Raw genomic sequence first — 27,421 nt, forward strand, 5'->3', positions numbered from 1 at the left:
CACCAGTGCTAGTTTCACCCCCACTAGCACTTGTTTTTTTTTTTTTTTTAAGTAAATATTATGATTACTGGTAGTGCAGTTAATATCTGCATTATGGGATTACTTTTGGCAGTATCACGGCTCTCATTTTATAGTAGCTCAAATAGAGCATTTGCTGGTGGTGTAGAATTATTTCTATGCCATGAGATCATTTAATTCTCAGTGAGTTTAAAGTATTTTTCCCCACCTGAGATAATGGTACCAATTCCACCAAGGATGCGAACTCTAGGAATTGAAATTCCATGATGTGAAGAAGCGAGATGAGTGACTAAGGTTTTAATAGAGATAGTTGGTGCTAATAAGATTTATTCTTTCACCCTGTATGTATGGTAGAGGGAAATATTTAATTGCAGTTAAAGATGTGGAAACAAGGGTCAAACTATTACAGGGTTTTACTTTCGAAGGCAGCACAGCTATTCATGTTATGATCGGGTAAAAAAAACATAAAAATCAAAAGATTTTCAGTGGAATATATAGAGAACAGTAATGAAATTCTTTTGCAGACATTCTTGAAATGGGGTAAGATTAGTAACATATGAAAGGGTTTATAAGGTGATGATTCAAACTGGTTTTCTGATTAAAGGCCTCATCGGGTTCATCCAAAATTTAAAAGTTAAAGACTTACCAGTGACACTTTATTAATCATAGCATATCCTTTCTGCATTGTTTCATTAAACGTACAATGATTCCACAGGCAAATTAAACAAGAAACTATATGTTGAAAGTTTATTTTTCACTTGGTTAGAGTATAATAAATTTAGTTTAATCCTTTATCCAAGTGTGAGCAAACAAAGTTTGCGCCTGAAAGTATTTTCAGGACTGGGGTAAGGTGGTACAACACCAGGGCAACTCCTTGCAAAGGTGGAGCAAGCTACCAACACTCCTATCTCAGTATCTCCCATAATGCAAAACACATCTCCTTGCTGATATGTCTAATGTTATGCATTAAGGGAAGGGCCACTATCCAGACTAGTTTCGACCTTTATTGAGGTCTCTTCAGTGGGAGCCAGGCCCAAGTGGAGATACCAGGCAGAAGCATTAGCAGGTCATCTCTACCTATAGGAGTTGTCAAATGGTGTGCCACCCTTTGGAAACTTATGCTATGCCATAATATCAGGTTTTTGTTTCTCCAAAAAAACATACTTCTGCAGATATAAAGATATAAAAAGTTTAACAGATAGATATCCACTTCTTTCTTATTGGAGCTTTGGAAGATTTAACAGGGCTGGAGTAGGGGCTCTTATTCTTGCCTCCCTCCTTGGGTCATTCTGTAATATCCAAAGGGATGCAGAAAGGAGAATCTTGACAATAGATTGGAAATACTGTGGATGTGTAGGTTTATAAATGTTTATGCTCCATCCAGTGGAACAATTAGACGAAACGTCTTCCAGGAATTGGAGCCATATTTATATGTGCCTCCTACATCATAGCAGCTGGAGACTGAAATTCTATTGAAAATCCCGCATTAGACAAAATAGGACACCCCAGGAGTGGAAAAGTGGGATATGCACATTTAAAAACATGTCTCAACAATGCTCAACTAGTAGACATATGGAGGATTCGCAATCCTAATCTCCAAGTATACATGTACATAAATCAAAGTATTGGTACTCGTATTGATAGAATTTATCTCTCTTCTTCCCTTATAAATAGGATAATTCAGATAAAACATCTTGACATCAACATGTCAGATCATAATCCAGTTCTACTTAAGTTCCACTGCATGGAAAAAGTAGAGATCTCTTCTGGACCAGAGACTTCCATCAAATTTTCTGTTGATCTTTTCAGCTAAATTCCATACCCTCTCTTCAAATCGGAATAATGTTACTGGAATTGGGATATGTGGTTAAAATTCAAACAAGCAGTAAAGCAGAATATAATGGAATGGGGAAAGGAACAGGCTTTTCTCAAAAGAAAAAAGTTGAAAGACCTGTATAAAGAGCGAAGCGGTTCAAACCAACGCAATGGTATAGAATGTAGCAACATCATTAGAAACATTAACATAGAGATAGAAGTGGAAAGGCAAAAAAAAAGTAGAAGAAAGAAATTTTAAGATAAGAATACAGCAACACTTAGCAGATAGCCCTTCAACTTCATTCTTCAATAGACCATTCACAAAATTTTGCAAAGAAAGGACTATGACTCAAATCTGTGCTGATGGTGAAGACATGTCTGCCACTCAAGGCATCCTTGACTCCTTTCAAAAACACCACAAAAATCTGTTTGAGGACAATAGTACTATTGGAAATTATAACTCTTGGAACATTAATGGCTTTCCTGTTCATATCCACGATGGGCTTGACAGACCCATTACAGTATTTGAAGTTACCACAGTCTATAAAGAATGCCAGACAAGAAAATCCCCAGTACCTGATGATCTAGGGATAGAACTTTACTGTATGGCCTGGGATTTTATTCTTCCCATTGTAGTTTCACTTTTCTCTCATCAGGAAACATATCAAGTGAATTTGTAACAAGCCATACCGTCCTCATTCCAAAACCTAATAGAGATCACACCTTAATCAGCTGGAAACCTATTTCTCTGTCTAATACTGACTACATGATATTTTTCTGTATTATCAATAATAGGCTCAAAGTGGGAATACGATACATAATTAAAAGCACACATTCAGATGTATGGAGTACCAGGTCGAACAGTAGAATTTAATCCATTTCTGCTACGTAATCTAATCTGCTTAGTTAACACGAAAGAGCAGTCAATGGCAGTGCTATCAGTAGACCTTACTCAAGCATTTGGTAACATCCGGCATTCCTTTCTATTCCACATCCTCTAGCAAATTGGTGTAGGTAAAAATGCTATCCGTTATCAAAGGAGCCTATGCCAATTCAACCATATGCCTCCTAGTTAATGGGTTCTTGTCAGATCTGGTAAAAATTCGCAAAGGAGTCAAGCAGGTTACCCTCTCAGTCCACTGTTCTTTTGCTTTGGTTTTTGAATCTTTCTTACAGGAAGTCAATAATACACATGCTGTGCAAAGAATAACAGTTCCTTCAGCTATGAAGGAAAATAAGGTATATTAGCATATACCAATGCAGTGGGCACTTTGAAGGATAATGATTCCATATATCTCTTTTTTGGTATTTTGGAAAAATTCAGCAAAATCAGTGGATTAACTAATAATGCAGACAAGACAAAATTAAAAGTTTTTGGAAAGTGGAATCTTGGAGGCATTCCTTTTGGACTAACCCCTAAAAGAGAGAGAACCCCTCATTGTACTTGGAATTCCCTTCTCCATTTACCCAATATTATCAGTGCAAGAACTTATATACAAAAACTTTGAAACTTTAGAAGATGGAAAATACAGTTGCTTTCCTTTTCTTCTAAAGCCATAGTACTTAAAATCATAATCTTTCCAGTTCAGTTGTACATAATAAATATTACAGACAGCACCGGTGCCTAGTATTTTTCTTGTGTTTGCGATTAATGTTCGGCGCATTTCCAAAAAAGTTGTTTTTGAATAAAGTGTGAATAAAACGAACAGGAAATGAAAAACAAATGAAAACCGCTTTACAGTATAATGTTACCTACAGATTAGTCCTGCTTATACAATTTTTTTTACACGGAACCCAACAATTAATCATAAATTGATTTATGATACATCAACAAATAAAGAAGAACTATTTTAGGTATATTTTCGTAAATTTTAATGAAAAATTACAGTGATATATAATCGGGTCTAGGATACAATTTCATGATTTATTTGTTCATTTCCGGGAAGATCTGAAGGGGGCCCGAACGGAAGACGACGTACATTCATAATTATATGTACCATTTGTTGTTTGTTTAAACTCTGATCTCATATTTTTTGACATCTTTTAGGTGCCTTTTTTTCTGCGGCACCTGTGTATATTGCACACGCCACCAGCCGGGCCTGATTACAGACATCACAGAAGCTGAAGAAAAGCAATTATGTAGTAAACCTCGGCAATTTTTTTGGTCCAGCCGATATCAAGAAGTTAAAAAGGAATTTCTTCAACTATCAAAGAAGCATGGAGGATTTGGGTTTCCAGTCTTAAAATTTTGCTATTTAAGCAAATGCAGCTTCAAAATCCATAAAATATTGCAGACCAATCACACATGTGCAGACTACTTCTCCTGTACTAACTACTTGGGTTTTCATCTTCCCTTGTTTGGAGTAAATGATTATAAAGGTCCAAAAGCTGAGATTGTTCATAAATACTGCAACACTCTATGCTTAACTCTAAGACTGCTACAACACTCTGGCATTGATATTCTTTCCATTAAAAAAGTAAAATTTACTATAAAGAAATCTTTAATCTCTTTTGCTGTGAACTTCCACATTTGTGTACTGACAACAGTACTTTGTTTCATAACTTATTGAAGTTCCAAGGATACCCTAACAGGTTGGATCTTTCTTGGAGAATTGCATATGGCCTGGCCCCCTTCCAATCAATAATCATCAAATGGAGATGCTTTAACATCAGCGATCCAATCTGTGACATATGTTACTGATTGGAAACAGTAGAACATACAGGGTGTTCGGGATAAATTTGACAGTTTCGTAAGGAAAAAGAAAATCTTCTTTGTATCTATTAAATTTAATGAATTGACAAAAAAACATTACAGGCAGAGTTAATTACAATACTATCAACAAGATTTACTCAAAATAACCACCATTAGCATCGATCACAGCTTCGATTCTGCTTCGGAACCTCGAACAAGCTGATGCTACAGTCTCCCTGGGAAGGGCCGCAAAAACTGTTTTAATTTTATCCATTAACTGGGCTTTTGTATTACTGGAAGTGCGATTGGTGTCTTTTTCAACTGCGCCCCATACAAAATAATCCATGGGGTTAAGGTCTGGGGAGTTTGGAGGCCAAACATTTGGACTGTTGAAGTCGTAGAAATTTTCAGACAACCATTTTTGACTTTTCCCAGAGGTGTGGCAAGGGGCCGAATCCTGCTGCCATACATACGGCCTACCATTGGCTACCCTTGTTATCCAGGGCTTGACTACAGTTAGCAACTCCACGAACAAAGCCCGAATTCCAATGCCAGGGTTCTTCAACACCTGTTCCTGCAGATTTGCGAGGAATTCTGCTGTACGAACGCAATCAGATCGTCTGCTAGGGATCTTTCTTCTTGCTACATCCTCGTAGTCACCATTGCCAGTCTCTAGTTCATGCCTGATTGTTTTTACTGTATTCAGGGAGCATTGGGCAGCAGTCGTAATATCCTTATTTTGATGGCGGGCACGAATCATCATGATACAAGTTATTCTCTTCCATGATTCAGGTGGGTTCCAGCTATCCATCCTTTCTGACATCTTGTATATGAATGAAGAAGGGTCCAAACTTTTAAATGAAGAGAAGTGTGTGTTAATACATGTAACTTACGGAAAAATATAATTAATTATAAATATGTCAAATTTATCCCGAACACCCTGTACATTCTACAGCTACTGTCTTGCTCTGCATATTTGGAATAGATTATGTACTGTGTTGGGCATTCCATTACTTACAACAGAATAGGTTATTTTTTTGAGTACCCACCACATGTCAGCAATGGGAAGAGAATTTTGATTTTTATAATTATTATCATATGGTCCCGAAGGATGTTACTGCTTAACCATTTCTTATATGTTATTTTCTTTTCTTCTGTCTTCTCCTTCACTTGTTGACAATCCAACACATAGTAAAACTTAATAAATGTGATTGTTTGAAATGACCCAAAATGCAGTTTTAATAAAAGATTATTCAAAAATGATAGTAAAAACTTTCCTTTAGTGTTACACAGTGATCACCATTCATTTTACACAAATTATGGACTCTACAACCATGTTATAAATAATTATTTTAATTTCCTGATCTTTCGACCATCATATTAAGGTCATCATCTGGAGTATATATATATATATATATATAGAGAGAGACAAGCTAAATTACATTTCACACAAGTATGCTGAAGAGACAATGATTTGATCAACAGTTATTCTACTGGCCTAACCTCTAGAGAAAATGAAATAAAATTACAATAAATAAAATGAAATAAAATAAATTAACTACATCAAGCTATATTCTATTTATCCTTTCTTTTTTCTATATTCTATTTAAGACAACATCAGGGAAATATTCTTTCATATAGATAGTTTTATTACAGTAAAAATGATGTCCTAATTTAACATGACGATTGTTATATTAGATTTAAGATCCTGGTTTACCTATGATTCTATTTATAATTAACTCTTAGGGAGAAAGGTTAAGTGGGTAGAATATGTGCCTTTCATATTCTTGGATTTTTAGATCATCATTATTGTTAAGATTAGGGTAGTTGATAAGAATCTCACAGGCCTCCTTAAATTTACGTTCCTACCATGTTTTGGTGTGATGTAAACAACAGGTGCTTTTCCAGTCAATTCTATATAAAGTGTTCAGAGCATGATCAGAAAGAACATCTTGACCATAGTTATGATATTTAATGTGTCATTTGTGTTCTTTTTTTTCTGATAGGAATTGTGTGTCCTGCTTCCTCTATATAGGGCAAATTACAGGTGCAATGAACACGGTATACTCCAGGGTGGGATCCACTCTCTCCAGCAGAGGGAGTGGATCCTTGGATGAGTTGAGTAAGTTCTTTAATTTTGCAGGAGCTTTAAAGGTGGCTTTAAAGTTATATTTTTGTAATATTCTGTTTATTTTGTTTAATATCCCTTTAATGTATGGAATGGTTACAGTTTTATTGTAGTCTAGTTTATTTTTGTTTTTAAGTGAGGTCTTGTACAGAATTTTGTCGATAGTATTTTGACTGTAACCATTTTTAGGAAGGTATTGCTGATAACTTTTAATTCATCTTTCAGTGCTTGTTCATTGGAGCAGATCTTCAAAGACCTGTTTTTTAGTGTATGACCCCTAATTTTTGTGTTGGGTGGTGGTAGGAGTTTATGTGTATATATTGGCCATTATGTGTCAATTTCCAGTAAACAGTGAAGGAAAGACTGCCAGAAGGAAGATGTGTGACTAGTGTATCTAGAAACGATTCTGCTTTTCAATCTCAGTTGTGAATTGTATGCATTTGTGTTGTTTGTTTAGGTGGCTGAGGAAAATGTCTAATGTCTGGCGGCCATGGGGCCAGATAGCGTAAACAAAATAGCCAGAACATAGTACATGCGCAAAGAGTGCTGTGATATCGGGAGGGTATTTGTCCTGTAATAGAAGAATTGATTGGGACATTTGTGAAGAGGGCAGAGATGTCAAAACTGACTAATAAATCATCTTTTCCATTGTGATGTCTTTAATTTTGTTTACAATGTGTTGTGTGTTTTTAATATGGGGGGGGGGGAAATGACCTACCAACTCCTTGAGTGTTGATGCTAGTTTCTTGGCTAGGTGATAATTGGAGCTGTTTATACCTTCGGCTATCGGCCAGAGTGGTATGTTTTGTTTGGGAATCTTTGGTAGACCGTAAATTATTGTGGAACGAGCATAGCATTATGTTCATACCATGAATGTAAATTTAAGGAGCCTGTGAGATTCTTATCAACCATCCTAATCTTAACAATAATGATGGTCTAAAAATCCAAGAATATGGAAGGCACATATTCTACCCACTTAACCTTTCTCCCTAAGAGTTAATTATAAATAGGACCATCGGTAATCCAGGATCTTAAATCTAATATAAAAATTGTCATGTTAAATTAGGACATCGTTCTTACTGTAATAAAACTATCTATATGAAAGAATGTTTCCTTGATGTTGTCTTCTTAAATAGAATATAGATTTGATGTAGTTAATTTATTTTATTTTATTTTCTCTAGAGGTCAGGCCAGTAGAATAACCGTTGATCAAATCATTGTCTCTTCAGCATACTGTGTGAAATGTAATTTAGCTTGGCTCTGTATATATATATGTGTGTATACTCCAGATGATGACCTTAATATGAAGGTCGAAATGTCCGGAAATTAAAATAATTATTTATAGCATGGTTGTAGCATCCATAATTTGTGTAAAATGGATAGTAAAAACTCAATAAGCTCTGATCTGCCTTTGTGATGACAAAAGATTATCGGTAATACATTTAGTTTGTTTTTAACTCTGCTGTTCTTAATGGTAATAAGCTATAAAGTATATTGAAAAAATTACTTAAAAAAAAAAAAAATTAAACAGTCGTTGAGTGATGCTAAGTAATTCCATGTAAAATTTATTTTTACTCTCCATTTTATTTAGGTAATTCGCTGTGAGACTCAGACAATGGTTTTCACGATTCCAATTGAGGAGCATCTTCCCACTCAGTACCTTATCCATGTTGTTTCTGATAAGTGGTTAGGATCAGAAACAATTCATCCTGTTTCTTTCAAGCACCTTATTTTACCAGAAATTCACCCACCTCATACAGGTAATCCTCATATTCTTAATAAATGAATATATAATCCACACTATCCATTATATGTACAGTGCCTGTCATACCTCATTCTTATACGCATTCACTAATAAAGTACTCATTACTGCTTTGGCAACCCATTTCACTCATTCACCGCTCTGCAAACAAAAAAATCTAGTCCTCATGCCCTTGCTAATCCATATCCTTACACAACTTTCAAGAGGTGACTCTTGTTCTTTCCTCTCCCTCTCGTACTTCTTATGTTCTCTGAGAAGAGAGAGAAAGAGAGAATTCAGGTGCCATCATTACAACAAGTTAGTACTGGTAGACTGTCTGTAGATATCCTTTCACACAGGATTAGATGGAGGAAAACCAGAATGCTACATAGACGTCATTACCAGTTAAAGAGAGAGAAAGAGAGATACTACTTATGCAAATAGAGCAGCAGTAGCAATGAAACACTCCCCAAACTTCAATAAGTATGACTGCATTGATTTACCAAAAATATGGGAAACAAATCCAGATTAACATGCATAAGCTTCATTTTATCCAACAGTAGAGGATGCACTCCATTGAGAACAGCAGAATGTTAGCAGCTAAATAAAGATCTTATTATTTATTTATTTCTCTCTTTGATGTTCTGAATTATACTGCAAAATCTCAAATGAATAACTATCAACCTCCCAAATCTTATACATATATCTGAGTGCAAATATACAGTATATTGCATGTTTCTTGAATATCTATTAAGTTAAATTCGCATAACTATAATTAATTATATGTAAAAAACAAAAATCTATTGTTTGTGTTTCGCTTTTAAGGAAAAATTACATCAGCATCAAATTCTTGATTTCACCTTCAAGGGATATATAAGATACTAAGATAGCACTACATGAAAAGTTTGATGTTACTAACTTCTAATTGGCACATTTCCTCCAAATTAGTCTTAGCTGTCAGGACTTCAGTATTGTCAGATCTTTAACCTGTGAGATAGAAATTAATGTGGGAATAGAGGTGGATGAATTGGAGGTCCTTATGATATTGCAGAATCTCAATGTAAATACAGCTGTGGTATTAGATGGGATATCAGCTAAGATTTTGCAAGAATGTGTAAGAGAACTATAAATTTGCTACTGTAGTTCTAAGACTACAGTAGCAAATTTATAGACCAATCAGTATCTCAGGCATGGTGGTAAAAGTTTTAGAAAAATTGGGGGAAAAAAAGATACTTCAAGAATGAGTAGATAATAATATGGTACTGTATGAGGGTCAACTCTACTGTCATACAGTATGACACTGGTTCAGTGGATAAGAGGGTGGCTGCTGGACAGATATCAATATATGGAGGGCAGATTTGAGGCAAAAGCAGGTGACTAGTAGTGCCACAAGGTTCAGTGCTGGGAGCATTGCTGTTTAATTTATATATAAATGATATAGGAAATAACCTGAAGGGAAATATTCAGTTGTTTGCTGATGATGTGAAATTAGATAAAGCAATAGTTAATCAAGGCACTGTGGAGAGCTTGCAGGACAATTTGAATAGGCTGTCAATATGGGCAAAAGATAATGGGTGTCAGTTTAATGTCGAGAAATGTAAAGTTATGCACTTTGGAATAAATAGATTACAAGCTGATTACCACATTGATGGCACTCCAGGAAATAGATGAAGCTAGAGATTTAGGGGTGGTGGTAGACAGAGTTAAAATTTAGAGGACATGTTGCTAAGGTAGCACATAAGATTACTTGGCTAGTGAAGAACACGTTAACAAGTAGAGATAAGAAAGTTGTAAATCCTCTTTATAAGGCCTTGATACACCACATCTGCATTACTGTGCTCATGTCTGGTCCCCTGGGTTTTGTTGGGAATAAGGAAGTGGTAAAGAGGATTCAGAGGCAAGTGACCAAGATGGTGAGTGGCATGCAGAATGTTCCCTATGAGGATAGATTGAAGTTGTATGGATTGCAGTTGCTGGTTGATAAGAGAAAAAGAGGGGATATGATAGAAGCATTTAAGTAGCTTAAAGGATTTTATACAATAGATGCAGGGGAAATGTTTCAGCATTTGGCTAGAGGGACTAGAACAAGGGATCATCCCTGGAAGTTGAATAAAGTTGTGGTCAGTAGGGGTGTGAGGACTAGATTTTTTGCTTGGAGAGTGGTGAATGAGTGGAATGGGTTGCCAGAGTCAGTTGTGAGTGCTTTTTTCTGTTAATGGGTTCAAGGAGAGATATGATAGATTGGGTCTCCTGTGATGAGTCTTTGGACTCCATGGAGGTGCCCATATAATAATAAATAATAATATTTTGGTCTTCTAACATACTTAGATGCATCAGTCCATCTACATACTGGTTTTGTTAACTTTTGCTTTTCCATTAACCCAACTCTCAAATCTGTAAGTTAAAATTAGTTTTGAATATTCATGCATACTGCTACTTTTCTGTTATTATTATTGTACAGGCACTTCCATGGATTCTGAAGATTCATTGAGGGAGACCAAAACTATCCACACAATCGATCACACCTCTCCTTGAACATATTATTATTATTATTATTATTCATTCACCTCTAAGGAGTCTGAAGACTCATCGCAGGAGGACACCTACAACTGTCTCAACTACTACACCGAACCTCTGCTACGAATCAACGCCATCTACTGCCCACCTCCACCACTACCACAACTAGTATTTTTTGTCTGTAAATTGCGTGTGTTCTGAAGGGCCGATTTGCCTGTATGCGGGATGAAAAACCCGAGTTTCTGGGAGAAAAAACCCTGATATTAACAGACAACACGTTCATAACTGACTCTGCCAACAAATTCACAACTCCCAAATAAAAAATATCTAGTTCTCACATCTCTACTAACCATACCTTTACTCAACTTCCAGGGAGGACCTCTTGTTCTGGCCCCTCTAGACAAGTGCTGAAACATTTCCCCTGCATCAATCCTATAAAACCCTTTAAGTAACTTAAATGTTTCTATCATATCCCCTCTTTTTCACTTATCAGCCAACTTCTGCAATCCACACACCCTCGATCTATCATCATAGGGAATTCCATAGACCACTCACTGTCTTAGTTGCTTGCCTTTGAATTCCCTCCACAACTTCCGCATCCCCAAGAAATCTAAGTGACCAGATCTGAGCACAGTAATCTAGATGTGGATATATCACATCTAGATTACTGTGTATCTAGAGGAATAACAACTTCTTTATTTCTACTTGTGTGTTATTCAATAGCCAAGTAATCTTATGAGCTACCTTAGCAATGTGTCCTCTAAACTTCAACTCTCTGCATACAAGAGCTTCCATCCCTAGCTTCATCTATTTCCTGGAGTACAATTATTCAGTCTGATCGCTTTATCCCAAAATGCATAACTTTGCACACCACTGGTTGCCTGCCTTCTCGTGGATTTTGCTCCTCCATATACCCCTTTTTGATATCTATCCCTTTTAGCCACATAACTAGTGTTATATCCATCCCAATGTGTTGTAATTTGCATAACAGAGTTTCATTTGGTATTGTATCAAATGTCTTTGCAAAATCCAGCAGAATAATTGTGTAGCCATTTCCTTTATCCAACTCAACTGTCACTCTATTATAAAACGTTAATAAATTACTAAGGCATGACAATCCTTCAGATAGCCTTATCGGTACACAATAAATAACGGAAAAAACTCACGTCGAAAGATTATTTATTAGTATAATTTTCGCCTGTGTGTCACAGGCATCTTCAGTACATTAAGCTCAAAATTAAATACTAACTGACAATTCCAATATGTTGTTTCTTTATTTACAAATGTGCCTCTTTCAGAAAGTATTGAATTACTACAACAGGAATATCCTTCAGACATTGTAAACGTATTTGATTTTGTAATAAATTCTGGTTATTTTTCCTTTAAAAATAAGTTGTATCAACAAATTGAAGGAACAGCAATGGGTAATCCTCTTTCTCCTGCTATATCCAATTTCTTTATGGAACATTTTGAACAACGTATCTTTGACAATATTTCTCCCAGACCTACGCATTGGTTCAGATATGTCGATGACATTTTTGCTGTATGGAATGGCTCTTCTGATGAACTTCAACAATTTCTCACTAAGTTAAACACATTTCATCCTAGGATCAAGTTTACCCTAGAAGTAGAATCAAATAAGCAGTTAGCCTTTTTCGATCTTCTAATTCTTCGCCAACCAGATGGTAACCTACATTTCTCAGTTTATAGAAAGAAGACTCATACAGGCCATTATATCCATGCAGAATCTCATCACCATCCCAATCAAATGGCAGGAACTATTAAAACACTGGTTCATCGGGCCCACTCCTTTTGTTCTACAGACAATCTTTTACAGAAAGAACTACAATACATAACTTCTTCCTTTCTATCTAATGGTTATAAGAATTGCTTCATTAAAAGAACTTTGAGTAGTTTTAATATGTCTTCCTCTTCAAACACAGAGGAAATAACGCGCATTACTATCCCTTATGTACAAGGCATCAGTGAACGTATAGCAAAAGTTTTAAAACCACTGAATATTTTATTTTTATTGCCTTTCGACCGTTTAGAAAAATCTCCACCTTTCTCACTTCTCCTAAGGACAAGCTTCCACATCTTAATCATCCAGGTGTCTACCAGATTCCGTGCTCTTGTGGATTATCTTATTTCAGACAAACAGGAAGATCCGCCTCTATTCGGCTAGAAGAACACCAATCTTATATTGAATACTTTAAACCTGAAAAGTCTGGACTTTCTGAACATGCCATCTTCACTAGACACAGAGTTCATTGGAGAAAGACAAGAGTTCTTCACAAAAGTCAATTTCTCATGGAACGCCTTTATAAAGAAACATGTGAAACTCTACTTCATTCTCCTAACTTAAACAGATCCGACGGCTTATGTCAATCCCCTTTATGGGAGATAGTACTTTACAAATCAGCTAATCTTTCCTAACTTTTTATTGTATTAATTTTTTTTTAGGAAAGTTATTGACCTTTTTAGTTATCTTACACCAGCTACTTAGGTGGCGCTTTTTGGAATTGTCCGTTAGTGTTTAATTTTGAGCTTAATGTACTGAAGATGCCTGTGACACACAGGCGAAAATTATACTAATAAATAATCTTTCGACGTGAGTTTTTTCCGTTATTTATTGTGTACCGATATGTCTACTCACAGTGTACCTCTTTTAAAACTTATTTCAGATAGCCTTGTTGCTTCTCATAGAGTATCATATTCTTATCAGTACTTTTACCACCACACTTGAAATGTTGATTGGTCTGTAATTTGCTATACTGACTTGGAACCTCCCTTATTTAAGGGACGTAAGGGACGTTCCAAGTCTGTAATAGCAAATATAGCAAATTTACCCTCTTCCCATTCCCTTGGAACTCTGTCAGAGCTGAGACATAAATTAAAGAACCACCAGAGGAATTGCCAGTTCCCTTGTACATACTTGAAAAACACAAGCTGATATCTCATCTAATCCCACAACTGTATTTACATTGAGATTCTGTAATATCCTAAAAAACCTCCAATTCATCTACCTTTGTTCCCACATCAGCCTCTATCACATTTCACAGCATTAACCTCACTTGGATGACATGCTCTTGCAAAGTGGTCACTCAGTATCTCAACTATTTTATCTGCTTCTATCACTGTCAGCACTCATTAAGGTTATTATTTCATAATTATTGTTCATCTTCCTTGCCATATTACAAAAGAAATTTATGAGATTTCCTTTGGCTAGCTCTGCTAGTTTCTTCTCGTTATCTGAATTTGCCTTTCTTTTCTGCAGCTCATGCCTAATGAAATTATTGATCCATCTGACTCCTACCTTCCTTACCTTAGGTATGCAATTTAATATTTTTTTTCTCTAATTTTCCCTTAACTATCCCCTTGCACTATTAACATCCTTCCCTTGCAGGGTTTTATGCCATGACACAGCTACAGGTTTCCTCTTAAGCATGTCATAATCACCTGCCTTGTGGTTCCACATATACCCATTCTTTACATAATATTTCTCATGTTTTACAATCTCCTAAATCAGAACCACATGCTCACTTTCCTCAATCGGAGGCATTGTGGCCACCTTAGTCTCTTCTGATCCTATGACCAGTCCCGGTACTCTCGCACTCAAAGTCCCCCTCCATCACATGTTACCTCAAGAAATATCTATCAGTAGGTGTATAAATTCCATTTCCTTCCTGCCATGTGATCTTTCTTTCTTCCTTCCAATCGATATCTCCATAGTTGAAGTGCCCCATAATAATCACTAGAACTGCACTCATTGTACCAATTTGCTGTTGCATGTCTTCATCTCTGGTTCTCCCCTGGCCTATATATAGCAGCAACCAACCATATATTTTGTCTTATTTGCCTTGATCTCACACTAGACTGCTTGAAATAAACAACCACCCTCCTGTCTACCCTCCTATTTTTTTTTTTTTTGGCTGCAGTTCATCTGCTGCATCCCTCTCCCCTCCTCATCCTATATTTTCTATGTTCATTCACTGAAAATACTAAATCCTTCACATTCTATCCCTGTAACTACATCATCTTTTGTTAGCCTGTGCTAACTAATGCTTATAACTTTTGGTGAGATTCCAGTAACCATGCCAAAAATTCCTCTTTCATATTACTGATACTTCTGGTATTAGTACATTGAAACTGCAGCATCCATTTAGGGGCCCCAACCACCTTTCTTCCTGAATTGACTACCCTATGCAGTATTTTTGCTTGAGCAGCTACATTCTGCAATTGGTCATTCTCACACTCACTCACTCACCTCATGGGTGCCTTTATACACACACACACACACACATACATGTGCATCCACCCTAATTGATTAAGGTTTCCTGAATTTGCACTTCAGTATGATCAATCAACAAAACTATCTAGACACCTAACACTAAAACCATTTAGATGTGTGGTCCATCAGCAATATACAAATCCTTTTTTCCATTAAACTCAGACCATAGATCCACAAATCCTACGTCATTCCTTCTAGACAATCTGTGTATTGATTCTTTTGCTTTCAATGCCTCCTCCTCTGTCACAGAGGAGGAGGCATTGAAATGTATGTAGTCCATCAGCAGGAGACTTACAATCTTCACCTATATGTAGTCCATCAGCATTATACAAATTCTTCTTTCCATGGAACTCAGACAACCATTGATACACAAATCCTATGTCACTCATTCTGCATATTGATTCGTTTGCTTTCAGTGCCTCCTCATCATTTTTCTGCTATCGTAGTATGGCAGGAGACTTACAATCTTAACCTTCATTTTAGTTTCGTCCGACAGCTCCATCACATCCTCACTCATAGAATACTTCTCACCTCTCTGGTCATTAATGCCAGCTAAGACAGTTACTTCTTTTACCTTACCTTTTTGCATCTGGATGGCATTACTAATAGTAATTTTTGCACAAGCGAAACATAATTTTCTTATATTTTTGGTAAATTTTCCTCTGATCATAGAGTCTCTGTACGTAATTTTTTCCTTATCTTGTTTTTCACATTTGGTCACATGATCTTGATTCTTGCCCCTAGCCATCTGCTTCTTTCTCTACTCAGCCCTGCTAATCTCTTTCTGCTTGTACAACCTTTCAGTTTTGCGCCTTGTCCTCCGAAGGATAACATGCAGGCATGCTATTTCTTTATTTATGTCCATTCCATTTTTCTGTATTTCCACACCACACGTTCAACATTAATTTTGACATTAACATTTTTCATTCTGCTGTGGATATTGTTTACTTGACAAACATTTGCTTCAGTCTCAGTACCTAACTCACACTCTCTTGAAATACTTAATACACACTTGCTCACCATTAAACTCAGACCATAGATCTACAAATCGTACATCATTCCTTCTAGACAATCTGTGTATTGATTCTTTTGCTTTCAATGCCCGCCTCCTCTGTCACAGTATGGCAGGAGACTTACAATTTTCACCTATATGTAGTCCATCAGTATTATTTTCACTCTTCTTCCATAAATCATTTAACTTTCATGATGAATACATCTCACACACTGCACTATATAGAATCACGTAAATTGAAATTACCCAATAGTGACATCTTTACCTATCGCTGTATCACACATTAGTGGCACTGAAAATATCTTATTTAAACAAAAAATTCAAGGTTTAGTTAGAAACTAAATAACCAGTCAATCACACACACACCCATATAAAGCTAAAATTAAAATGACTTAACCTAATATTATAAATAAAATATGAAAAAATGATTTATCTTTCAGCAGCACTAATAATGACATAAGTCACACAGTGCGCCACTTCATGGCTGTCTCTATTTATGAAAAAAAAAGAATGGCAAATTGAAAGGATTTATGGTTAATTTCTCTCTCTCAAAAAACAGTAAAATTACATAAAGACTTTTATTCTTAACAGAATAATTTCGACGTGCAGATATTTTAACAAATTTTCTCATACTGTTTGTAATTATTTATTATTTGTTATTTATCTTGCTAACCTTTTTTTTTTTTTTCCAAAAAAAAGTAATGATATAAAATTGCACGGGAATTGAATTTGAATACTTGAAGCAATATATATTAATGTCAGACATTAATAGTAATGTATATTAATGCCTGACATTAATATACATTACTCCATTATAACAGAGTAATTACATGGAACAGATATTGGACAAGGAAAGAGGCACAGGGCTTCATTTGTACAGAATTATTTTTTGTTTGACTTGAGCGAATTTTTATTAAAAAATTATTTACCTCCAAAAAAGACATAGTTGTCAATGTTACTGGCAAGAGTCTGAATGAAGTGCCCATTTATGACTAACATAGCTTTATTATATTACATTGCATACTTTGATTAGAAATGAAAATGGAAAAGCAGCAGCTTACACAGAGCAAAGAACAAAAAACTTGTGACAAAAAATATAATCCCTAATTATAATTAGGGATTATGGACACGTTAACACAAGAATATTTTAATATTTGCCAAATATAGTCTGTTAGTTTCAGTCTAAAACTAACAGACTATCTTCAGTGGCTACATAGGAACTGTTTTTAACATGGTTGAATACCAACAATTGATCATTCAAAAGTAGAACGAGCCGCATGATGTTACATTGCTTACTTTAATGTCCTAACTTGAATCAAAATGACTGTATATCCTTATCAAAAATATGGGAAAGTTTAATCAGGATAACACATTAATTAATAATTTTTTTTTAATTGAGACTTTTAATTCCTTTTAATGTTTATAAATAACATTAGTTTAATGTTATTTATAAACTAAGATTGAAATTGTGAATTAATACCTATAATGTAGTCATCACTCTGATGAAATTTTCCTCTAATGCTTTGCATTGTAACATCACATTGCTCATTCTACTTTTGAATGATCAATTGTTGGTATTCACCTTGTTCCTATGTAGCCACTGAAGATAGTCTGTTAGTTTCAGACTGAAATATTTGGCAAATATTAAAATATTCTTGTGTTAACGTGTCTATAATCCCTAAAGGACAAAAAAATTCAAACATTATTGGAAATATGGTGTAGAAAGAAGGATGAATACTGTACATAAAATAATTAAAGAAGTTAAATTGATACATCATGAAAATTATGGAGTAAAACTTTAGTTTAATATAAACCAGAATAAATACTCGACGTTTCAACTTTCAGATTATGCTCTTAACACCTACATCAAATTGATTGGAAAAGTACTTGTTCTTTGCATCATACAAAAACCTGGTATGAACAGAAATTTAAAGAAGCCTCTGAAATTTTGATTAGCCACCCTAATCTTAACAATAATGGTGGTATAAAAATCCCAAGAATTTTGATTGCACACATTCAGCCCACTTAGTTTCTAGCAAACCCTGAATGTAGGACTGTATGCAATTTTTCAGCTTTTATTGGCCACTATCCATACCAGTTTGTTGTAATTTATATGTATATAGTCCGACCACATAAGCTAGAGCTATCGTTGGCAGACTGCCAAGAAGAGTCAGTTCACGTTGAAGGGAAGAAAGAAATAAGGCGATGTATGAATTGGTCACCAGCACGCGAAATTACGTGCTTTATACGTGAAATTTTCCAACTGTTATACAAGCAAAATAGTTACCACTTTAAAAACTACAATGATCATAAAAGAGAAGTTAATTTTCCGACGTGTAATAATTAACATTCATCCCACAATACGGATTGATTACCTTATTATTGGAATGGATTCTCCTACTTTTGACATGCGCAGAAATGTCAAAGGGTCTTGTATCTGTGGGCGTACTATACTTATATAAATAATTTTTTTTTAATTTATTGTTTATTAATTTTTTTCCTTTTTTGTAAACATGTTGCTCTCCAGCTTAATTTAATTTTGTAACCTAATATATAATAATAATAATAATAGGACTCTAGCTTTGATGTAGTAAGATTTTTTTTTTTACCAGAGGTCAGGCCAATAGTTGTAATGGTTTGTCAGTAAACTTTAGTATGTCGTGTCGAATTGTAGTGTAGCTTGTTTCTTTGTATATATGTGTATACTCCAGATGATGACCTTAATGTGATGGTCGAAACATTGGGTGTTTATTTTGATTTATATTAAACTAAAGTTTTACTCTAACACGGTAGTTGTTTCCATAATTTTCATGATGTATTCTGATCACCATGTCAGCATGAAGGTAAGGAAGTTAAATTGATATGCTTTAATAAAAATTACATCCATCTAGTTTACTAAAATTAATTGACACTGCCGTTTTTAGAGGTACCTCTTGCAGGATTTCCTGTTTTACTAAAATGGAACCTCTGCTGAGAACTACTGCTAAATTTTTTCTTTTCCTTGATGGCTGGAATAGAAGAAACTGATTTTAATATCTGTTAAGTCATTTCACATAATCCTCTTGCCTGAAAGGGAACCAGATGAGCGAGAACAAAATTTTAATTTGATAATCCAGTACAAGATTAATACAGTTGATTCTCAAACTATTGAAAAAGTCCCAACTGAGCCCATAGGCATAGTATTATGCTAAAAGAAATTTACTATAACACACTATTTCTGTAGTTCTTATAAGTCTGCTATGATGAGAATCAGCTGTATGCTAATTGGTTTGCTCTGCTTTATCTACTTTCAGAGAGCTAACACAGTGTTGTAATATTGGAATTTTTCTCGAGTGCAGTTTTTTTTGCTAACCCTCACTTTGTAATTTATGTTACAAAGTGAGGGTTAGACAGAACTGACTGGGACCTCTGACCCAATATTAAATCTTCCTTTTCATGCCAACTCTGAATTTGGATACTGAATGAAGGACAGGCTCACATTTGGGATTTAGTTGAACAATGCATGTTCTGTATTGACTTAACCCATGCATACATACCATGACATGGTACCACGTCATGCTAGCTTGGGTATAACCAGATTAAACTATTCCCTAGCTGTTGACATTAGGGAACCAAGGCAAACATTAAAAGTCAGTTAGGCTCCATTAGCAGAAAAGAAGTGGAGTTATCAGAGGAATTAATTGCAGAAATATCATCATCATCATCAAATTCCTGCCATGTACCCTCAAGGGGTGTACAGGATATGATAGTACTATATGAAAAATTTACATCATTACTAACTTCCTATCTACAATTTTCCTCCAAATCAGTCTATTACTTCTCAAGACTCCAATATTATCATTATCAGATCTTATATTTCTGTCGTCTAAGGCACATTGTACAATATCAATCCACCTATATCTTGGTCTTCCTCTGGGTCGTTTTCCTGCCAACCTGGCAGAGAACATTTGTTTTGCTAATCTTTCCACTCCCATTCTATTTAAGTGACAACCACCTGAGATTAGCTCTGCTAACGCATTCCTGGATGCTGACAATGTCAAGTTCTTTCCTAATATCCTCGTTTTTAACATGATATTGCCATTGATGCCATCTGTTTATGCCTCTAATTTTTCTCAGGACTGACTCTCATATCTGTGGTCTCTAGTCTTTGGTCAAGTGTTTTACATCTGACCCAGCTCTCAGATCCACAAGTTAAAATTGTTTGAACACTATCTTGTATAACAGCTAATTTAGTGTTCCGACTAATTTCTCTCTTATTCCATATGAATTTATTCAATTGACTTCCCACCATACCAGCTTTGCTGATTCAGTTGTCTATTTCTATATTGAAATTTCCATATTGAATTTACCATCTTCACTTAAAATCGTGCCCAAGTAGCTGAAATGTTTTACTTGTTCCACAGGTTCTCCATTCACACCACAGCTGACATTTTCAATGATTCTGCCTATTTTCATTGTCTTTGTCTTTTTATTGCTGACCTTCATACCATATCTATTACAACAGTTATTCAATTTAGTCAGAGAATCTTGCAGACTTGTAGCGGATTTATTTAGAAGTATAACATCATCCGCATAAAGCAAAGAGCTGACATTAACATCTCCAATTTTGATATCATGCTTAATACCACTTTCCTTCATAATGTGATCCATATAGATAATGAATAACAGAGGGGATAATGTACATCCTTGTCTCACACCAGATTTAACATTAAACCATCTTCCTGTACTTCCTTCAATTCTAACTTCTGACTCACAACTCAAATAAAGACTAAGTATTGCTTGATATAATGCCCCATTGAAAACATATAACTGTAGTGTATTGAATAGCTTCTCTCTTGGCACCTTGTCATATGCCTTTTCCAAATCGACAAAACTTAAATACAGATCTTTGTTATATTCCCATGCTTTCTCGACTATTTGTCGTAAAGTGAAGATCTGATCCTGACAGCCTCTATTTGGCCTGAATCCAGTTTGTTCTTCACCCAGCTTTTCTTCCACAATTCTTCTCAATCGTTTCTCAAGTATACTTGCATAGATCTTGCCAGAAACACTTAGTAGGGAAATACCTCTGTAATTCTCGCATTCAGTTTTATTTCCCTTTTTATATATGGGTACTATGAGAGCTCTACTCCAATCATCGGGAATTCGTCCCTCTGTCCAGGCTTTCTGAACTATGCAGTGCAGCCACTGTAAGACTTTTATACCACCATACTTCAGCATTTCTGGTCGAATATCATCTACTCCTGCTGCCTTTCCACATTTTAAGCCTTTGATGGCTTTTTCTACTTCAAGTATGGATATGTATTCCTGACTGCATGCCTGGTCAGTGTTTTTTACCACTGTGCTGTTATCACTGCTTGTTTCATTTAGCAGTTTTTCAAAGTAATTACTCCATATTTCAAGGATATCTTTTTCTTCCTTTTTCATATCGCCTTTATCATCTCTAACTCCTTTTACAGCACTCTTACCTCCATTCCTAAGCTTCTTCAACAACCTCCAGAATATTTTGCCACCTTCTTGATATTTATTTTCTATATTCTTGCCAAAGTCCTCCCATGACTTTTGTTTAGAATAGTTTTACACAGTGCTTAGCATTCTTGCATTTGTCTCTGTATTCTCTAAGAGCACAAGCTGACTTATTTGCCAGGAACTTTTGATATGCTTTCTTCTTTTCCTTCACTGCCTGTTTAACTTCCTGTGTCCACCATGGAGTTCTAATTTTTCTATCCTTGCAAACAACTTCACCACATGCCTCTCTAGCTGAATCAGTCAGGGTTTTCTTCAAGGCTTGCCACTGAATCTCCAAGGTTTGGAGATTCCTGTTCTCAAACTCTCATTTTTTCTTCAATAATCTTTGTGTATTTTAGTCTACAGTTCACATCTGAGAGTTGCTCAACTTTTATTCGCTTTAAAAGTTTCTTACATGTTATTCTTTTCAATATGAAATTCAATTTTATCCTTCTCAGGACTAAATAGTGATCACTTCCAATTTCAAATCCTCTGTACACTCTGGTGTCCTGCTTCAGGGAGAAAACATCACTATCAACAATAACATAGTCATTGAGACTTTTCTTATTTCTTGCCTCTTCTCTCCATGTGAATTTGTGCACATTTTTATGTTGGAACATGGTGTTAGTAATAACCAGTCCATCTCCTGAGAAGAAATCCAACAGATATTTGCCATTACTATTAGCTTTGCTCTTTTCTCCAAATTTTCCCAAAACATTTTTGTATATTTGACAATCACTTCCTACTCTGCTATTTAGATCCCCAACAAGGACCAACTTTTCCTTTTTCATTGTGTCAGTAGCTTTTTCTAGAGCCTCAAAAAATTCCTCCACTTCTACCTTAGTAGAACCTTCTGTGGGACAATAGGCACAAATAAGTCTCATTGTCCAGTTCCCCATTCTGATATTTGCTTACATCACTGTACTTGAGACTGCCTGCCATTCAAGAAGATTAGCCTTGTATTTTGTGTTGAATACTATGGCTACTCCTTCTTTTCCTCGATTGTCATTGCCTGAATATAACATTTTGTATTTATTGCTCAGAAAGATCTCACCAGTTTTTGTCTTTTTTGTTAAATAAAGAATAAAGAGCCGTGTTTCAGTCACCTCTATTATGTTGATCTGGTACTTATCCAATTTCTCAGCTAGCTCCATTTCTTTGCCATTCAGGCTTCTTATGTTGATAGTACTGATCTTTAACTCTCTTGATGTTGAGTTGGGGTGTGTTTTCAGATTTGTTCCAGTAGCTGACTTTTTGCTGTTCACCCTGGTTCTCTGGCGAAAACAATGGGGGCCTTGTTTAACCGGGCGCCCCAGCTGGCATGAAATTTTGTCATGTTGTACCGTCATTTTTTATTTTGGTTTAACCAATAAGAATACAATTTGGTCAGCTAAATCCCAAATTGCCAGCCCATCCTCGTTCATTTAATATCCAAGTAGATACCCCACAGGGTGCACCACAAGAAGGTGAGGATTGGACATTAGGTCAGCAGTCCTGGTCGGTTCTCCGCATTGCTTTAAAGGCTATGTGGAGGTCTCCTCTCAGTTATACAGCTTTGACCCTTAAGCATCCCCTTGCAGAAATATTATACTAGCAATTTAATTGGGTCTTAGTGAGATCCATTTAAATTGATTTCCTTTCCCTGATTTATTATTATTATTATTACGGGTATCTTCATGGAGTCAGTAGACTCATTGCAGGAGACCCAAATTATCAAAACAATATCTATCATATCTCTTCTTGAATTCATTTACAGACAAAGAACTCACAACTGAATCAGGCAATGCATTCTGCTCATTCACCAACCTCCATGCGAAAAACCTCGTTCTCACACCTTTGTTAACCACACTTTTCCTTAATTTCCAGGAATGACCTCTTGTTCTTCCATTACTATCACACAGCTAAAATATCTACCCTGATTCAATCTTATAAAACCCTTTTTGTAATTTAAATGTTTCTATCATATCCCCTCTTCTCTGCCTATCAATTAACCTCTGCAATCCACAAGCTCTCAATCTATCAACGTAGGGAGCATTTTTTACATCACTCACCAACTTAGTCACTCTCCTCTGAACCCTCTCCACAATCACCCCATCTCCAAGGAATCCAGGTGACCAGACTTAAGCACAGTAATCCAAATGTGGAAGTATAAATGCTTTATAAAGGGGAATAATAACCTCTTTATCTCTTGATGTTAGTGTTGCTTGATAACCAAGTAATCCTATGTGCAAATCTTGGGCACCTTAGCAATGTGTCCCCTGAACGTCATCTCCCTATCCACCAACACCCCCTAAGTCCCTCGCCTCATCAATCTCTTGGAGTACTGTTCCATCAATGTAGTATACAGCTGGTAATCTTTTAATCCCAAAATGCATAACTTTACACTTTTCCACATTGAACTGATATACAGTACTTTTTTTCCATTTCGCCAGCTTATTTAAATCATCCTGCAAACTCTCAACATCAGCTTGATTTTTTATTGCACTACCCAACTTTGCATCATCAGCAAACAACTGAATATCTCCCTTTAAGCCGTTTCCTATATCATTTATGTGCAAATTAAACAACAATGGACCAAGAACAGAGACCTGAAGCACACCACTGGTCACCTGCCTCAACCTGGACTCTGCTCCTCCATACACTACCTTCTGGTATCTCTCCCTGAGCCATTCTATCCATATCACCAGTTTAGTATCCATCCCCATCTGCTCCAATTTGCACAACAATATTCTATGGGGGGGGGAGGTATCCTGTCAAAAGCCTTAGCAAAATTCAGAAGGCCCACTGTGTAGCCATTTTCTTTGTCCAACTCAGATGTCATTCTATTATAAAAAGTTAATAAATTGCTAAGGCAGGATCGACCTTAAACAGAACCATGTTGGACCCTATAGATTACCATATCCTGATCCACCCATCTTGGGGGAGACCACACTCCTACCAGGCGCATCCCCCAGGTGGCGGATGGGGGAAACCCAAATGGGTTGCTCTGAATAAAGAATAAAGAGCCGTGGACCAAAAGATGTAGCAGAGGCATGGCAAGCTGGCTACATTATTATGCCAGTAACTTTCATGAGCAGGAGAAAGTCTACAAACCAAGATAGTGCTACTGTGTATGGGACAACCGATGCGCCTACTCGAAGACCACATAGAGTAGGTGAGAAATCAGCAATGTGGTCAGCCAAGGATGTGAAACATGTAGCCACCCTCAACATAAGATCACTATACCGACCTGGAAAATTGCAATTAGTCCAGGAAAATTTAGCCCAGTGTCTCCTAGAATAATAATAGCCAAACTTCAAGCAAAAGAAAAAGGTCAAACAATTAAAATAATCCAAATATATGCACCAGATAGTAACCATTCAGAGGAAGAAATAGAAAATTTCTATGAAGAACTACAACAGGAAATAGATAATCCCAAAAATAGAGAACTCATGATAGTGATGGGAGATTTTAATGCTAAAATAGGACAGTTCACAGCAGACAAAAAAGATGTGATGGGGGAAATTTGGATACGGAGAGCTTAAAACAGAGGAGAACAATTACTCCACTTCTGTAAAGCAAACGATCTAATGATTACAAACACATTGTTCTATCAATGCCCTAATAATAAATATACATGGACATCCCCAGATGGTAATATAAAGAACTGCATAGACTATATCATCATAAACAAACAATGGAAAAGATCAGTAAATAATGTACAAACATTAAGAAGTGTTGATTTTGACACTGACCAAGAAATATTAACTGCCAAAGTGAAGATAAAATTCAACAGGAAAAATAATATCAGAAAAGAAGAAAACATCAACCTATCAAAACTAAAAGATAGCTCAAGCAGAAGTCGATTTTTAGAACAGATGTGCTTGAAATTAAAACCCTCCATCTTCCAGAACAGCAGAAAATACTGGGAAGAAGGAAAAGAAACACTGTTATCAATTATCAAGGTTCCAAACCCAAAATAAACAAACAGTGGATAACCCAAGAAATCATAGCTACCATAGAAGAGAAAAGAGAGGCCAAGATATTTTTAAACCAACAAAACAACGAAGAGAATAGAGAAAAATACAGAGCACTAAAAAATAAAGTTGATAACCTATGCAAAAAAACCAAAGAAAAATGGTTAGAAGAAAAAGCTAAGAAATGCCAAGAAGCATACCAACAAAACAACCTAAAAGTCTTCCATGATACTGTAAGAGAAATTACAAAGGAATTCTCAGCAAAAGCAGTAACAATGATAAACAACAAGATGACTGAAACCGGGAATATTGAATATATAAGAAAAATCTGGTCAAACCATTTTAAGACCATCTTCCACCAAGGAAACAAAACTACAATGCCAACGATAGAAGAAAATAATGATCGCCCAAAAATTTTACAAGAAGTTAGATACGCAATAAAACAGATGAAAAACAATAAAGCACCAGGCATTGATACTATCCCTACTGAACTCTGGTCATATGGAGGCAGCATATCAATAGAATATTTAACAACCCTATTCAATAAAATACTACAAACAGGAGAGATCCCAGATGACTGGAGAACTGGAAAGATCATCCCAATATACAAGAAAGGAGACAAAAGAGACTGCAGAAATTACAGACCAATCAATTTACTCCCTCACACCTATAAAATATTCATAAGAATTATACAAAATAGATTAAAAAACACCTATGAAGAAATGATAGGCATAGAACAAGCTGGTTTCCAAGGAAACTATTCAGCGATAGACCAAATTTTCACATTGCACCAACTAGCAGAGCTCAGCTGGGAAGACCATAAAGAACTATATTGTTGTTTTGTGGACTTTAAACAAGCTTTCGATAACATCAACAGAGAAATCCTTCATAAAATTCTACTAGAAAAAGCAATAGACAAATATATAATACAGTTTCTGATAAAATATTACTCTAAGACAAATGCAATAATTAAAAAGGACACACTCACAATAGAATCCATAGAGATCCAAAAAAGAAGTAATGCAAGGATGCCCATTATCCCCATGCCTATTCAACATATATCTAGACGAAGTCGTAAAGAAGGCAATAGACCATGAGCCTGGAATCAATGTCAATGGTTTAAGCATAAATAATATCAAATATGCAGATGATCTCGTCCTTCTTGCAAGAACCCCAAATGAACTACAAAAGTTGATCAACAAGCTAAACAAAACCTGTAAAACATATGACATGACAATAAATATACAAAAGACAAAAGTGATGAAAATAGGGGGAACAGAACTACCATCTCAGCCACCCTAAACGGAGAACAAATAGATACAACAAGATATCTAAGCAAGCTAGAATCATATTATATGAAGCAATAATTATACCAACAGTCATCTATGGAGCAGAAGCGTGGACAGTTAAAAAAAAAAGAGGAGAAAAAACTGCTGGCATTTGAAATGAAATGTTTATGAAAAATAAATAGAACAAGTTGGATAGAAAAGAAAACAAACATCACAGTCAGACAAGAACTATTGTATAAAAAGACAATAATAGAAAAAATTAGAAAACAACAACTGAGATGGTTTGGACACACTGTACGCATGGACGCAGACAGACTTCCTAACATCCTAATCAATACTTTTCCAACTGAAAACAGAAGACCCGGAAGACCAAGAATTACCTGGCTGAAATTAATAAAGAACATCTCGGGATGCAGAACATATAAGGAACTTTTTCGAACAGCAAGGAATAGAG

General features: G+C 35.7%; 1 protein-coding gene across 4 annotated transcripts in view; it reads left to right on the forward strand.

The window, feature by feature from the left end:
- obe (activating signal cointegrator 1 complex subunit obelus) overlaps positions 1 to 27,421 on the forward strand; it is a 596,544-nt gene that overhangs the window by 325,715 nt on the left and 243,408 nt on the right. For all 4 annotated transcript variants that reach the window (XM_090409638.1, XM_090409636.1, XM_090409637.1 and 1 more), the window contains one exon: positions 8,245 to 8,413. In XM_090409638.1, the coding sequence (XP_090265764.1) occupies positions 8,245 to 8,413 (169 nt within the window). The remainder of the gene's footprint in view (positions 1 to 8,244; positions 8,414 to 27,421) is intronic.

This window comes from Typopeltis vanoorti, chromosome 19 (genome assembly GCF_054136105.1).
Source record: "Typopeltis vanoorti isolate ZY-2024b chromosome 19, IOZ_Tvanoo_1.0, whole genome shotgun sequence".
Classification (NCBI taxonomy): Eukaryota; Metazoa; Arthropoda; class Arachnida; order Uropygi; family Thelyphonidae; genus Typopeltis; species Typopeltis vanoorti.